We start from the raw sequence: 17,016 nt of genomic DNA, 5'->3' as shown, positions 1-17,016 counted from the left end.
AACGTTTCAAATAAAGAACCGATGAGATTTTGCAAATTTTATGCGTTTTTTTTTAAAAAAAAGTTATCAAGCTCTTAACAAATCACCCTTTATCTACCAGAGGTCAAAATTTCACTCCTATTTACACCCAGAGAAGAAATATGATCACCTCAAACATGTTTTAAGAGCAAAATGTTATTTTTGAACGGGGAATATGTAACATGTTTGTCGCAACCATGTTATGTTTTCCGAGAAAAGAACATGATTGCGACAAAAATGTTCCATGTTCACTGTCCAAAAATAACATTGTGCTCTTGAAACATGTTTGAGGTGATCATATTCCTTCTATGCGTGTAGGACTAACATTCTTGCAACACATGTCAATTGAGATGATTTAGATTCATATTACCACAGAGGTCAAAGTTTCATTTTGATGTTTTGCACTGAGAGTTCAATTAAAATTTTAGCATTATGTGCCAAATTTTATAAAAATCAGCTCAGAATTAGACAAAGCCCCCATATATATGTTCTTCCGATTTTAGCAAATATGGCTAAAATACCCACATGTTCCTTGTAAAATCGTCACTGTTAAATCAGAAACTCGCAAAAATGATTCATATTTACCTACACGCAAAAAAAAAATTCTTTCCTCCCAAACGAAATTTTAGACAACCAAAGTTCTTTTGAGATTTTTTTTTCGAGGAAAAGAAATTTGCTTGTACAAGAAACGACGAAACATTTACCATCAAAAGTTTAAATACTGTATTGGAATCAAAGAACTTTTACGACAAATGGCATTGTTATTTTATTTCAAAAGTTTTGGTATTGGGGGAAACCCAGCGTATGTTTGAAGCAAAAGCGCAATATTACCCTGAAACTGACAACAAATTTTGAAGAAACAGAAATTCGGCAACGCGAAAAGTTTAAAGTAATTTATAACAAAAAAATACACTTTTCAGTTTAACATTAGATGTTTATTATTAAAGAATTAACTTTTACATGAAATATTTGGGAGAAGTATAAAAATACTTCAGGCAGTATTGTATACCTATATACCATACATTTGTTAAAAATACATTGCATATTTGTATAAAGCTAATTTTTGTTTTCTACAAATTACATTTTACTTATAGCTGGTTTTTAGCGTCATGAGTCAGAGAATCAAAATGTATTTTGTTTATACTAATGCATTTTATGTTGTCTCTTACAATGTGTTCTTTACAAACAAAATGAAAATTTACTGATTCTAAAGGTAAGGTAATGTTTTGATTGTCATTTTCTATTATATAGGTATAAAAATGACTGTCGAAACAAATTATTCTATACGTTGAAACAAGAAAGTAAAAGTTGTTATTATATTTAATAATATAATCTATACGCGCAACTTTTTCTTTTGAATGCCACACAAAACACCCTGGTTTCAAAAGAATTTCAAAATAGTTGAGATAACTCACACATACTACTTCATTTGTTGCTTTCACGTTATACAAGTTTAAAACTGCTTCATCAATTCTGAGAGCTTTCCCGAATTTAAGTTTTTTTTCTAAACAATCATCAAAATTTAAAAGAAAATGGGACATTTGAATGGAATACTTAGAAGTCAATGATTCAATGATGTTAATTTTGCAGTTAGTTGAATAAGCTATTTTTTTGAAATTTTGATGAAATGCTTCAAATCGTAAGGAAGAAATAGTTTTTAAAGGTCCGATTTTAGACATAATATAAGGATAATGCAAAAGAAAATGGAATTTTGGTGTCAATTTATTATTTGAAATATGAGCGTAAAGAAAATTATGCCTTTCTATAACATATTTCAAATATTTGTACAGTTCAACGTGAACACTTTCGGAAAAACAACAGTCAATTATTTCCCTAAGATATAAATATAATTTCCACTCCTTAGAATTCTCCGGAACTTTGTCGCCGACTAACAAAGAAAAATTTCGAATGAAAGTTAACATTTCACTGGCACTCATTTTTATTTTACTCTTTTTAAGTTGATCAGAATTAAAAAGTGGTGGTTTATTTTTTACCGACAAATCAAAACTAAATGCCAGAATTCGAAAATTTAGCTCTTCCAATGAAAAATATTTATATTTGTTAATGAAAAGGCCGAGCAATAATAGCATATCATAATGGCAAACTCCTTCTAATAAATCATGCATGATGTCGACTGCATAATTGGAAGACACATGAAAATTATTTAGATTATTCCATATGGAATTTTCTTTAATGCTTGAAGGTGATGAATGATTTGGATCACGAATAAAATTAGAATAAAACTCAAAATCTAAGAATTCTAAGTTTTCAGGAAGTTTGTACATTTTTTCAGTGTCATGTCTATGTGCAGTACAAAACCGACAATAGTAGTTGGCACTAAAAGATTCAGAGAATCCAAGAGCAGAATTAACTCCTAAATTATCACCCACAAACAATGATGGTACTAGAAAGACTTTATTATATTTAAAGTTTTCAATTCGAAATGCATGGTTAGACAATGAATTCAATTCATTGATTAATGGCGAAAATATTCGTTCATTTCCAAGAAGTTTTCTGTCTTCTGTGTAAAACAGCATGCACAAAAATATAAACGACATTTTAGATTGAACCCGTGGTGGTAAACAAGGTATTTTGGCATACACTCCTCCTATTTTTTGTATACCTGCCCTTGATCCAAGAGGATTATTTACTTCAAAATCGTCAAAAAATATAATGAGTGGAAGATGTAATGATTTATCATCATTTCTAATTTTTTGCAATTTTTCTTTAAAGAAAGGGGATTGTGAAAATTGGCGTATGTACTCGGAATTGACTGCAATATCGATGTTTTGTGTCATCTCTTTAAGAAACGATGTTGAAGTAAATAATTTTGAAAAAAAGTCTTTCAAAGGGAATATTTGAAGTGAATGAACAACTTCTTTAGAATGAGGAATGTTTATAATATTTAATGAAGATTCCACGCCTCGATTAACTGCAACTTGTCTACATTTGAAAAAACATTTCAATTGCTTTAAATATTTTATAAACTTATATTCGGTCGTGGGAATGTCAACTTTGAGGAACTTTTGAATTGGCCCGCTATTATGAAAACTATCATTGCTCATGTTATCGGTAATAAATTTTTTAATAAACAACGAAAAACTTTGTATGCATTGCATCGAGTATTTGCGCGGTATTGTTGCTTTGCAATAATAATTTAACATGTGTTTAGTTAGTTCGCTGACATAAGAATCTGTATTATGGGTTTCATTTTGACTTATTGTCACTTCATAACTATTTTCTTCCAAACTATTTTCAAAAAATTCGGAAAAGCATTCATTATTGTTTAAAGAAGAATTTACAGTTACTTTTTTTGAAGACTCATGGCGCTTAACATGTTTTAAAAAATTGTGAATATAATCAAATGAACTATTACAAATTGTACAGGCATATCTTGATGTCTTAAGTGTTTTTAAATGAAAAATAAATTGTTTCAATTCAAAATTGAATCCGCAGTGAAAGCAATTAACATTCATTTTGAAATAGTAAAATAATTGTAAACTAAGTTTAAATTCGAATAACTTAAAATTAGTTACTTAAATGAATCGAAAATTATTCGATATAATAATAAAGATAAATGAATGGAACCAGTATCGAACTGTCCTTTGACCAAACTTATGATTATTACGATAAAATCAGTTTTTTAGCAAATCTAAATCGTTAACTACTGTACTAACACTTTTTTCCAAGTAGTTGTCAAATGATGTTGATATATCAAAAAAATATTTTTGTAAAACAAACCAGGCTTTTTCCGATCTAGAAGGATATTTAACGTTCAACGCCATGTAAGCCGCTATTGCACATTTCAAACAGGAAGACAAGTCGGTAAATGTATACTTAACGTGAGCAACAAGTACCCATCCGAGGTTTACCGGTGATCCAACAAACACAATAAAAGGCTGCAGTTGAGAAAGCTCGCTAATGAGTTTCCTTACTCCACTATCCGCTGATTGCAGATCCTATCAAATAAAATAATTTGGAATAGTAAATGTTAAGGAATTTTTCATTAAATTGTTATTTTTGTTTCAAAAGTTATACATACGGGAAAGTGGCAAATAAACGAATCGGCACACTCTGCTTTGGTATGTTTAAGAACACCTCTCTTCGTCCTTTTCATAGGAGATGGAAACAAAAATGGGAGAAGCATTAATGCTAATATTGATTTATTATGTTCTGAAAATATAAAAGCCAATAAGCAGAAATTTAAGATATAGTTGAAAACAATTTTACCATTTCCTTCCAAATTAATAAGATTTACCACTCTCTCGATAGATTCAGATTTTGTTTTTTTTACGCCCTCAAGTATTTTAGGTACAAAATTTTCCCGTGTACGCAAAATAACATCATTGCCGCTTATTAGCTTAGTATCTACAAGAAACTGGAAACAAAATTTCAAAAAATTCCCATTGAAAAATGACAATTCAAATTTTTAAATATTACCAATTTATGACCGTCCGGTTGCTCTAATACTGGGTACAATTTTATGTAATCCGATGTCGATATATTTGTACGTAATGTATTTTGCCTAAGTGAGAAAGTTTTTTTCCATGCATCTACACAACATTCCACCAAAATTTCTGTTCGCAGTAAGTTTATTGCTTCTTGAACAATATTTTTTTCTTCAGACGTTTTGTTAGCTGATGAGATATCAAAATATATACGTACATATAGTCTGAAAACCTGATCAATTATGTATACCTTCATCAAGATCCAATTTTTCTACGGTTACCGACTTTGCTTTTTTTCGCCTTACAATCAGGCCGGACGCTGCAAGAGAGGTCCTGTAATTATTGTAAGCGTCATGAAGTTTTCCACTTGCATGTCGCCCCTCGCAATATTTTCGATAGAAAGTTGCTGGTAGTTCTCGATCAAATATTTCTGATATTTTTTCGCTAATATCTTCCAACTCGACTGTAGATAAGCTATAAAACAAAACGTACAATTTCATATAGAACATTTCAAAAACAATTATACATCAAGTTATTGAATTTGAATAATATTAATGGGACAACTTACATTCTTGTAGGATTTTGAAGTAAATGTTGTATAATCGTTTTGCTGACTTTAACCCTTTCTATATTGGACAGCTTTCGGTTAATTCGAAAATTTTCAAAGATTATTTTATGATTTTCTCTTAATATTGTTTCCAATTCCTGCAAAATAGGTAAGAGCGTTTTAGCTTTGATTTTTTGTAAAATCTAACTCTCAAATACCTCCTTTGATATATTGTTCCTTGGGGTAACTGGTTCGATATCCAAAGAATTATCGGACAAAAACTCAGAATCGGCTGAAAAATTATTGTGTTTCTTGATAACCAGTTCAGAATCGTCTATTTCGATTATATCCGATGAGCTATGTGCTAAAATGCCACAAATATGAATACGATTTTAAAATTATAACTATAAGTTTCCCATATCAGAAATTTTACATTAATAAGGAAACCCATTTACGTACGGTAATATCTGAGTAAGAGTACCAATTATAATGAGTATCCAAAAAACCACATCGAAAAGTAACAATTTCGACATTTCGATTTCTTCAAAATTACAAAAAAATCGTTTAGCTGATTGTTGATAGAGATCAATGGATTTTTCTCAATATTCAATAAATGCAAAAGAATATTAGTCAATTTTGAAGATTAAAAAGCGTAAACTTCGACGTTTTTTTCAGCAAAATATATTGACAAAACATCGAAGGGTCGATTTTCACAATAACTCAATATGGACATGTATATCTAAAAATTGTTGCTAAATTTGAATACAACTAAGTCCTCCTTTCTTATATTTTTTTATCAATTAGTGATTTTTGAAAATTTGTTTGTTTTAAAGATTCTGTTTCAAGATTACTCACAATATATATACAGTAAGAGATGGTGACCCGCGTTTCATCCAATGATATTCAAACATTGATGATATGCAATTATAAGGAAACATACAAACAAATCTATGATTGTTACACTTCAATGTATTATCAACATTTCTGAGAACATAGGATAAAATTTGGACTGTTACACAGTCGTTAGAAAAGATTCCGAGAAAACCAAATAAGAGCCTGTTCGAAACTGAAACTTTTTACTAGCTTTGGTAAAAATTTGACGTAAATCGAGGTGCTATAATATCACCAAGAAATTTGACATTTGTTAAAATTCTTGACATTTACGCCATCACATGCTTGCATATTTCGAATATCTCAAAACTAATAAAGAATAGTTTTACTTGTTAAAGAAATTAGTACAACAAACTAGTAATTTTTCTCACCACAGCAAATTGATGTCTCACCATTGCATAGTTTCAATTTCGAACAGGTTTCTCGTTATTTATGAATAAATTTCTTTCTTAACGTGGGTATTAATTTTAAGTTTGGCACTAAAATCAAAAATAAATCGTAAAAGCAGAATAATTTCTTGATGGGAAATGATCCAAATCAACAATTGAAAAAGTTTATATAAATTTATTATAAAATAAAAAAAAAGATAAATTAACCAAAATAAAATTTAACAAAGGTTTAATTTGATTCTGCTTTTACAGATTTATTTTCGATTTTAAGTTCAATACTATGTTCGCTTTTCGAGTCACTTAATTTTCGTGACTACTTTTGTTGAAATAATCAAAACTGCGCGCCAATTGAGTTAATTTCTGCTTTATATTTGACTATTTCAATAAAGAAACCGCGAAAATTCCAACGCAAAAATCGAACATGATACGGTGCTTTAGAGGCTCAACTCGAACTTAATACCCACCTTTAATTTAAAACAAGCGATTTTGTTTTTTGTATGGTCCCAATACCCTTGTATAAATATATTATCGTTTAAGAGGCGCAGAATCAAAATAATAGAAACTTTAGTTACACTTACCTTTGATATATAAAACAAAATCGGAATCTGTGGAATATTGGGACACATACTGAATCACATCTTCTTTTTCTATTTCTATGTCGTTATTCGTAAAATATTTGTATTCACTGGCATAAAACATACTTCTAAGCGTTTCATTAAGGCTTGATAGTGACAGCTCTTTAAATTTCACTAGGTAGTTTTTTTCTTCAAATCGGACCGCCAAAAATTTAGCCATTTTTAACCTCAGTGTGATGAGCTTGAACTGAAAACTTTCACAGAAAACAATATCACCAAAAATGTTCCAATTAATATGTATAAAAATATTCAATTAAGAATTTAATTAATTGTTTTTAATTAAACAAAAATCTATCACAAAAACTAATTGTATTAATTCATTGTTTATTTGAACCAATCATTTTCTTATTTGACGTTGGTGATTGGTACTATAATTTTTATGATCAAAGAAATTTCAATCAAAAATGAAGTAGACCAATTAGTTTTGTGCGTGAACACAAAAATATTTTATTCTATGTAAATAGAACATAACATGCAATGACTGGAATAGTATAGAGCATACCCGAAATCAATGCACTCATTGAAGGAGTATGTAGCACCTTGAAGGGACATACCGATTATTTAAAAACTACTTTTTATGCAATTTCGCATAAGTGAATTTATGATTTATTGATCGATAGATAACTCTGCAAAATTTCAAAATTTTCGGAGAGAAATTTGGCCTCCGTAGTCATACGATTCTAAGTCGGGTGAAAGATATACATGTGGGCTATATCTAAATCTGAACCGATTTCTCCCAATATCAATAGGGTTCTATTCTGACCCAAAGCACATACTTGTGCCAAATTTGAAGTCGATTGGACTGAAACTGGGACCTAGACTTTGATCACAAAAATGTGTTCACAGACAGACGGACATAGCTAAATCGATCTTATTGCCAAACACATGTGTATCAAGTCTCCTTCTGGGTGTTACAAAAATATGTACTGCCTTATAATACACTGTGCACATTTTTAAAGGAATACAAAAAAAAACATATACAAAGCCAATTTTTCAATTAAAATTTCTTATCTAAAATGTCGGTACTATCTTCGGTTTTCGCGGTTATTTAACTGAACAATTAATTTTGAACAAGATGGTATTACTCATTTTTCAGTTGACGGTCTTATTCATATAATTTTAAGAATGAATTTAAATAAGTTCGTGTTTGTCAACAGTTTTAATAATTAAAGAAACAACCCCGAAAATAAATTGATTTTCAACTCGAAACCTGAGTTGAAAGTCAAAAGCCGGCGTTCGAAATTACGTTTGCAGAAGAAATCTGGAAACGAACACTATGAATGTTAATCTCTATTACTGGAGCGGTGAAGATAATTTTCATTGTTACTTACCTTGATTGGTTCTTTTCGATATGACCCGGTAGCTTTAATAATTGCACACTTGTGGAGGTATGTAAATTTGCAAAGTTCATACAAATCAAAACAACTTGGGTGCACTGATGTCTACTATTGTAAAGAAAAAACGCTAATATTTTAAATAGCAACTTTATGAAAAAGCGCTCCTGTATAACTAATGTAATGTTCACATCCCACGATCTGTATTACTTACCCGTACTTTACAGTTCGTGATGTAAAACTTTCGTAAGAAATTTGATTACATTTTGCTCCCATGAGTAAAAATATTATTAAAAACAAATAGGAGAATAGAGAAATAGTAAAAATGGTAGATGAAATAACAATTATAACATTTACCACATACGGATGCAAGTAATTTAAACATTTTTCCAAACCGTATTCAATGATAAAACCCCTGCACATATAATCGTTTTACGAACGGTCTTACAGTTTCGTTTCGCTTTGAAAATCTGTTTAGTTTCGTGGTTGCTCATTATAAATAATTAAGAATGCACTTTAATACACGTACATTCTTGTTAAATCTTGACACAAAATGTAAGAATCAAAATTATCTGCTATGAAATGTATTATATACGGAAAGTAACCGTAAAACAAAGTGACTTGCAATGCGAAAAATAGTAAAAGGCCCATTTTGTTTTTGTTCTCTTAAGATGTTGTAATAATTGTACTTGTTTTCTATGTTCATGCCATTACTAAGTACGTATTTAACGTCTTGACTCTTTTCTCATGTCTCTGTACAGTATTGATCGGATCTCGGTTATGAGACAGTGTACAGAGAAAATGCCGAAAAAATATATTTCACTCTCTTTTTAAGGGAATGTTGTAAACTTCATAGTGAACGGTATAAAATATTTTCGGTAGCCAAGAGAAACAGAAGATTTAACAGTGTTTGTAAATGTTTCCAATAAACATAATAATGAGCATTTTTCATACGCATCACTTACAAGAAAAGATCCGCCCACAATTAAAATGATATGTTTGAAACATAGAAATTCATTTCAATTTGATAACCTTATAAGTTGTTCTACATTGCAGAAAATATTTTACTCGACAATTTCTCAAAGTTAATTCTAAGCTATTTTTTTTCATTGAAAACGTTATTCAATACAAGGACTTTTTACAACGCCTTTTATTTTTTTTATTCGTTTGACTTTAGAAATCTTAAAAAAAAAAACAAATAAAAATGTCTTTTTTACTCGTTTATTTGTATCTCAAATATTGGTTGTCTAAAAACTTCCACATTTGTATTCTGTACGCCCCATACAATTCATCAAACCGGAACGTTTTTCGATAAGGTTTATTTACAGCGGACAGATTATTAGTGTGTTAGCAACATTGTTAAGTGGTCAATAAAAGAATGTAGAAGAAGTAGAAGAAGAATAATGGAAGGAGGAACGATAATCACTCGTTACAAAAGTTTGAACAACGTTCATATATCCATCTCTTTCTTGCAAACGAGTATGTATATAAAACGTTTGACATATATTGCAGTTTAATGTTTACATTTACATTTACCCCGATCATTTTTGCTAAACAATTATTAGAAAAGTTAGCGCTTGGTGAGTAGTCTGAATAAAATTTATTTTTATAGGCATGTATGGCCTTAATCATATGTATGCCTTATTTTTTTAGGAAAAGAATGTCGATTGCTGTAAATGAAACAGTTTGGTGTTTAATAACAAAAGCAAGTTTATTTATCGCTGACAAAGAGCCGTTTGTCCCAAAATTAATCTTTAGAGGAAAACGTTTCTTATGTTACCACGAATTCAAAAACAAGCGAGAAAAGAACTATGTTTACGGTACACGTTTTCCAAACGTTTTTTTTCTTTGCGTGTATACTCTAATTCGTACGTATTGACCTATAGATCATAAATGAAGATTTGCGAAATTTTTTGCAATTTAAATATTTCCAATATTTTTTTTTTTACTAACATTGTGGTTCTTCCCAGTCAGTAAACCAATTTAAATTTTGAGTCTACACATTTTGTGAAAGTTTAAAAAATTTGTCCACATCGGGTCATATTTAAATATTTGTATATGGGAACATAAACCTTTATATAGCTACTAGCAAATTTAAAGGTGTTAAGATGTTGGTATACATAGCGGTGGAGCGTATAATATAGTCGGCCCTGACCGGCTTTAGACTTTCCTTACGTGTTTCTTTATAATTAAGTGATTCAAATTAAAAATGGGTTTCTTAAAATAAAAGAAAATTGTATTTGACTAAGGTCAACTTGTCTTTAATAACACTAGTTTAAAAATTAAAAAGGTATGTACATTTGACGAGATGTCTTTTCTTATGTATTTTAATCTGCTGAATTCGAACAAAAGTGTTAAAAATTTGTTTGAGATATCCCGTTTTTTTAGTGTTTCGCTATTTTTTCACTAAACAAGTTATATCTGGAGTTAGTCTGATTATATCGTTGTTGATAATTAAATGAAAGGTATTGAGATGACGAATATTAGTGTATAATTGGATCTGTGATAAGTTAAGTGGTTCAAAAAATATTGATGTAAAAATGAAAAATTTTCCAAAAACAGGAGGAATTTGGGTATCACATTCGATAGTAATTTATCGTGGAATAAACATATTACCTTAACGGTGGGGACAGTTTACGGAATGCTCCGCTCACTATGGAATGTTCAGTACTTCATACCAACGCATATACGTGTTTTAATTGTGAAGACATATCTTATTCCTAGGATCACATATTGTTGCGAAATCTTTGCGAACTGTGATGTTATTCATAAGAGGAAATTACAAATTTTATTCAATGATGTAACTAGATTTGCCTATGGTATGGGCCGTTATAGAAGTATCTCGAGCTATGACTCCGCTTTATATAATATGACTTTTGAACAACTACTTAGATTTAAATGCTTACTTCAAATCCAGAGGATAATATTCACATCGGAACCAAAGTATATCTATCAAAATTTCAATTTCACTCGGTCGAATCGACTCAATTGCCTCATCCCATATAGGACACGTTACTTGGTATCGGACAGGCAATTCTTAATATATACTACGCGATTGTGGAACAATCTACCGTCGCAACTAAAAAACACAAGTAATTACAATCAGTTTAAAATTAAACTGCAAAATCACATTACTTTGATTAATTAATAAAAATGTTTTGAATTAAATATTTAACTAATTTTGTTTTTTGCTCGCTGTCTTATTTATTTTTTATCATTATTATTAATTTATCTATCTATGTTTTGTATTATGTACACTTTTTGTTAAATTTCTACATCGCTGTTGACTATTACTAATTTTAATTCAATTTTTTAATAATTTGTAATTCATTGCCATCATACCATACATTTATTTATTTATTTATATATTTATTTACTTAATTTTTTGTTTCTTTTTCTTTTTTTTCTACAATAGTTCAATATTTAATGTTAAACTTTTATTAGTAGTATCGATTGCAAAAATAGAACACTTACTTTATTAAAATAGTACAGTTTATAAGTGAATTCTTTTTGTACTATTTTGGAACCAATAAACAAACAAACAAAAACATTGTTTTACAGTGGCCCATTTTGCAGAAAAAGTACAAACCATTAAAATTTTTTTTCTTCACGATCATATAGATGATACTCTAACGTAAGTATTAAGACCCACTAGAAGAAAAACGACCGAAAAATGACATAGTTTTAAGCAATTGAGTGAAAAAATCCGATGTGAAATCATGCAAATATGAGCAACTCACCCACACAAAAATGCATAATGGGATATCTCAAAAACTGTTCCATAAAAAATTTTTTACTTTTTTTTTTCGAATTCAGCAGATCAAAATACATAAGAAAAGTCACCTCTCATCAAGTGTACATTTTCAGTATAAACTAGTGTTATTGTGAGTAATTCTTCAAAATAAATGAAATTGTCTTTAAATTTGTTGTCTTTTAGCATCTTGACAACAAAGTAAAAAACCGTTTAAATATAGGAGATGGTTTTCAACATTTTATGTTCAAGACGATTTTAACTTGAAACATAGCATAATTTCTACTTAAAGCTGAATCTGAATTTGAAAATTTAAGTTGTCGTTAACACGCTTTTAAAGGACCTTACTTGCACATGAAGAAAAAAAGCAGAAAAAAACGAATAAATTAAAATTTGTTACCTAAAACCAAGTACACAAAACTTAAATTTAAAGACAATTCTGTCTTAAAAGTATCCTTGTGCTTCTTTGGTTCGGGATCAATACTAAAATAATTATTGTAAAGACGAAATATTCAGTGTAAGCTGTGATCCGAATTCAGTGTGTTGGATGTGAATTAAAAACAATTGTGCTTTTTAGCCACATAAATAAATTTTTTAATGTTTTATGATACTTAATGCATCCTGACGCTTTTCTAAAACGTTTGCCCTAAAATATTTTCAAAAATTCGCAACTTTCTGGAATGGTTTTATCATTTTGTTCGACAAAATTTTAATAATTTGTACCACTCAGGTTTTCACCTATTTGAAACCAAAAAATTTTAAATAGCCAGTACAAATATGAATCAAGTGTGTAATAAAAAAATGGAATCAAAAGATCTTCCTGTGTAGTTAAAATAAAGACCATCTTTGGGAGACTATTTTGAGAAGAGCTTTTAAAGTTGTGCCTTTAGGAGAACTTTCAAATGTTTTCGCTGGGATGTGAAAATCTACTGCGAAATCAATGCTTAAAAAGATGACTCCGTACCTACGTACATACATTCGTTTCCATTTTAACCATTTCGCTTGCAGCACATTTATCTTTGATGATTTATGGTGGCTAAATGTAACAACAACATAAACAAACAATATTGTAATGGTCTCAAAGAATTATGGTTTATGGTATATCTGAGATTGAGTTTTGCACAATTTTGTTAACCTGGTATTTCATCACTAAATTACCTAACGATTGGGCACTTAGTGTGAAATTGATTAAATGTAATTACAGTTAAAGAGGTTTCCGATTGATGGGAGCCACAGTGGTGCAATGGTTAGCATGCCCGCCTTGCATACACAAAGTCGTGGGTTCGATACCTGCTTCGACCGAACACCAAAAAGTTTTTCAGCGGTGGATTATCCCACCTCAGTTTTGCTGGTAACATTTCTGAGGGTTTCAAAGCTTCTCTAAGTGGTTTCACTGCAATGTGGAACGCCGTTCGGACTCGGCTATAAAAAGGAGGTCCCTTGTCATTGAGCTTAACATGGAATCGGGCAGCACCATTGATAAATATATGATATAAACACACTGAAAAAATTCTGTCATGTTTCAAAGTTTTTGTCGTTACACCGATGATTTTTTATTGATTTCGAGAATTGTACTAAGTATGAATTTCAGACGCAATTCTCATTTAAATACGCGTCTTTGATGCTGGAAACCAAATTTTAATTTAAAAGATTTTGCTGGGTTGTTTTTCTTCACGTAGTTTTAAAGGCCTTTAAAACGTGTTATCAGGTATAAATGATGCCATGTTTTGAAATAAAATTGCCTTTCAATATATTTTAAAATATTTAAAATAAGCCTAACTCTAAGGACAAAAGATCCTATTAAAACCTTTTTCAAGGAAAAAGGTTTGTATTGGAGAATTGTGTCTTCTATGCTAAGCAAACCTTACATTCCCATTTTAAGGACGAAGCATCTTTGTACTCAAGACAATATTTTTTCGGTGTATATTTATAAAAAAAACATTTGGTAAACCCAATCATAATTCTCTGGTCACTTAGTTTTTTTCATTGAATTTCTTCCATCAATATCGAAGCAATTACTTAAGTAGTTCAACCAAAATATCAATGTTCAAAGCAAACGATAAAGAGCAAGAATCGACTAAGTCATACTTTACATCAAACCAAATGCCTGTGGCATTGAGCGGAAAATTATGTTCCGAACTTTAAGCAGGTAAGTAATTTGTCCTAAATAGTGTTGTGTTAGGACAACACTCACACCGAAAAAAAATCCGTAGGTAAACTAACGATAAATTTAGTTTATTTTTATTGTAACAAATTATTTATATGTTAAGTATGTCTCAAATATTTTATGAACTAAACGTGGGTATAAAGTTCAATGACCGTACGCAAACGAAAGTTTTCGTACGATTTCCAAAAATGCTAGGAATAAACTACAGAATGGTTAAAATGGTCATGATTTTGCGCTAATGATTTTGTTCTTTATTATTAGTTACATTTTTCTTCTTGAGAGGGTGTAATTTCATGAGTTTTAGTTAAAACAATTTACTATTTCTCTGCGCATACGGTCAAAATTTGGTCAATATAAACTTGACGTATTTCTTTCAATTTTGCATTTAAAAAACCTGAACACTCATTTTGAAGGTGTGTGTGTAGAATGTTGCTCCTATTTTGATTTTGGAATTCACTCTTCAGTTGTCAAAATGCCGTCCAAGCAAGAAGAGCAGCGTATCAAAGTTTTGCTCGCACATCGCGAAAATCCGAGCTATTCGCACGCAAAGTTGGCAAAATCGCTAAAAGTTGCAAAATCAACCGTTACAAATGTAATTAAAGTGTTTGGGGAACGTTTGTCGACAGCCAGGAAGTCTGGATCGGGGGGAAATCGAAAACCGGAAGCCGCTGAGACGACAAAGAGAGTTACCGGTAGTTTCAAGCGAAACCCTAACCTCTCTCTCCGAGATGCCGCAAATAAGCTGGGTGTATCGTCTACAACCGTGCATCGAGCCAAAAAACGAGCCGGACTATCGACTTACAAGAAGGTAGTGACTCCAAATCGCGATGATAGACAAAATACGTACACGACGATGCTGACGAAGTTTGCCTGCGTGGTAATGGACGACGAAACCTACGTCAAAGCCGACTACAAGCAGCTTCCGGGACAGGAGTTTTATACGGCAAAAGGAAGGGGAAAGGTAGCAGATATTTTCAAGCACATACAACTGTCAAAGTTCGCAAAGAAATATCTGGTTTGGCAAGCCATCTGTACCTGTGGCTTGAAAAGCAGCATTTTCATAGCTTCCGGGACTGTCAACCAAGAAATTTACGTGAAAGAGCGTTTGAATAAACGTCTGCTGCCTTTCCTGAAGAAACACGGTTTTTCCGTACTGTTTTGGCCGGATTTGGCATCTTGCCATTACGGTAAAAAGGCCATGGAGTGGTACGCCGCCAACAACGTGCAGGTGGTTCCCAAGGACAAGAACCCTCCCAACACGCCAGAGCTCCGCCCAATTGAGAAATACTGGGCTATTGTCAAGCGGAACCTAAAGAAGACCAAAACAAGTAAGAAAAGTAGAAAGTCGGGCGGGGCCGACTATATCATACCCTAAACCACCATTACAGAATTAGTAATCATAAGCATTTGTGGGGTAACATATAGGTCTGGGAGATAAACCGCAGTTGCATATTTAAGAAAATCAAGGGGTACATATCCATGGGTGCTTTGTGTCAATCTGACTATAGCTCATAGTCAATGTTGCCACGGAAAATGTTCGGTTTACCCTACAAGGACAAAAAAAGTTCCCTACTTTCCGATACATTCCCAAACAATTTTCCCTACTATATTTTTCGTTAAATTTAAAAAAATTTTCAAAACATAAATAGTTCTAAGTACTTTATTATCTTTAAACATGAATATGCTACGTATATAACTTAGAATATAAATTTGTATTGCCACAATTGGTAGAATTCTACCCAAATTAGTAATCTTTTTTGTTAAATCTCTATAAAAATAATAAAAAAAAAGTTTCTATAAACAAATTTTTGTGAGAAATTTTTCTATAGAAATAAAATTTTGACTACAAATTCTATAGAAATAAAATTTTGAGAAAAAATTCCACAGAAATAAAATTTTGAGAAAATTTTTTATAGAAATAATATTTTGAAAAAAAAAATTCTATAGAAATACAATTTTGACAAAATGTTCTATAGAAATAAACTGTTGACAAAATTCTCTACAGGAATAAAGCTTACCACATATTGTTAAAGATCAAGCCTTGCCGGCTTCTAATTTCCTCCTATAGAGCCACAAAATGTAAAAATTATTACAAATTGTGTTGAGTGAAAATGTCCTACATTGTGGGCCTACAAGACGCTAAATATTAGAAAAACCCTACATATAGGGAATTTCCCCTACTTCTAGCAACACTGGCTGTGTTGATATTGCGCCTGCGGAGTTAGTATGCTACTAATATTGAGCCCATTATTAAAAAAGAGAAAATCGTTAAATTAGTGTGGGTAATAAATACAAATTTGTAAAAATCGAGCAATATTCTTATGTAAGAGCTACAAGTACGTATAAGTACGATCGGCTGGTACATCAAAATTTGAAATTTGAGTAACATTGGTTAATAAATAAGAGTACTATGGCCAAATTTGGGAAAATCGAGCGATGCATATATACGGAAGCTATATCTAAATCTGAACCAATGTGCATAATATTTTTCGGGTTTGATTAATACCAGAAAAGGTTACCTCGTGCAAGATTTGAGTAAGATCAGTTAGGAAATGAGGCCTGTATGGTCAAACATAAGGTTATTAGGGGCGAATTTTTCAAAATCGGGTGATACATATATGGGAGCTATATCTACATGTGAACCGATTTCGATGAAATTTTGCACATATAGTTAGTACTATAGAGGACTGGATCTAGCCAACTTTTAGTAAGATCGGTTAATAAATAAGGGTTCTATGGCTAAATTTGGGAAAATCGGGCTATACATATATATGGGAGCTATATCTAAATCTGAACCGATTTCGATGAAATTTTGCACATACAGTTACTGCTACAG

At 31.1% G+C, this 17,016-nt stretch overlaps 1 protein-coding gene across 1 annotated transcript; it reads right to left on the bottom strand.

Moving 5' to 3' along the window:
* Nucleotides 1-3,515: 3,515 nt before the first annotated feature.
* On the bottom strand, nucleotides 3,516-8,345 carry LOC142221406 (uncharacterized). The gene is made up of 9 exons (XM_075291123.1): nucleotides 8,260-8,345; nucleotides 6,872-7,122; nucleotides 5,232-5,377; nucleotides 5,035-5,171; nucleotides 4,717-4,940; nucleotides 4,459-4,655; nucleotides 4,249-4,396; nucleotides 4,061-4,191; nucleotides 3,516-3,977 (listed from the first exon to the last, which is right to left on the bottom strand). The coding sequence occupies exons 1-9, from the start codon at nucleotides 8,337-8,339 to the stop codon at nucleotides 3,654-3,656; spliced, it is 1,638 nt and encodes a 545-aa protein (XP_075147238.1). The 5' UTR covers nucleotides 8,340-8,345; the 3' UTR covers nucleotides 3,516-3,653.
* Between the last annotated feature and the right edge of the window lie 8,671 nt (nucleotides 8,346-17,016).

The sequence above is a fragment of the Haematobia irritans genome, chromosome 1 (assembly GCF_050003625.1).
Source record: "Haematobia irritans isolate KBUSLIRL chromosome 1, ASM5000362v1, whole genome shotgun sequence".
Lineage (NCBI taxonomy): Eukaryota > Metazoa > Arthropoda > Insecta > Diptera > Muscidae > Haematobia > Haematobia irritans.
This window is presented reverse-complemented; position numbering and strand designations above follow the sequence as displayed.

Coding starts and splice junctions, on each gene's coding strand:
- LOC142221406 (XM_075291123.1), bottom strand. CDS start 8,339: ATGAACTTTGCAAATTTACATACCTCCACAAGTGTGCAATTATTAAAG. Junction 7,123..8,259: donor ATCGAAAAGAACCAATCAAG/GTAAGTAACAAT, acceptor TTTCTGTGAAAG/TTTTCAGTTCAAGCTCATCA. Junction 5,378..6,871: donor TTTTGTTTTATATATCAAAG/GTAAGTGTAACT, acceptor GTGGCATTTTAG/CACATAGCTCATCGGATATA.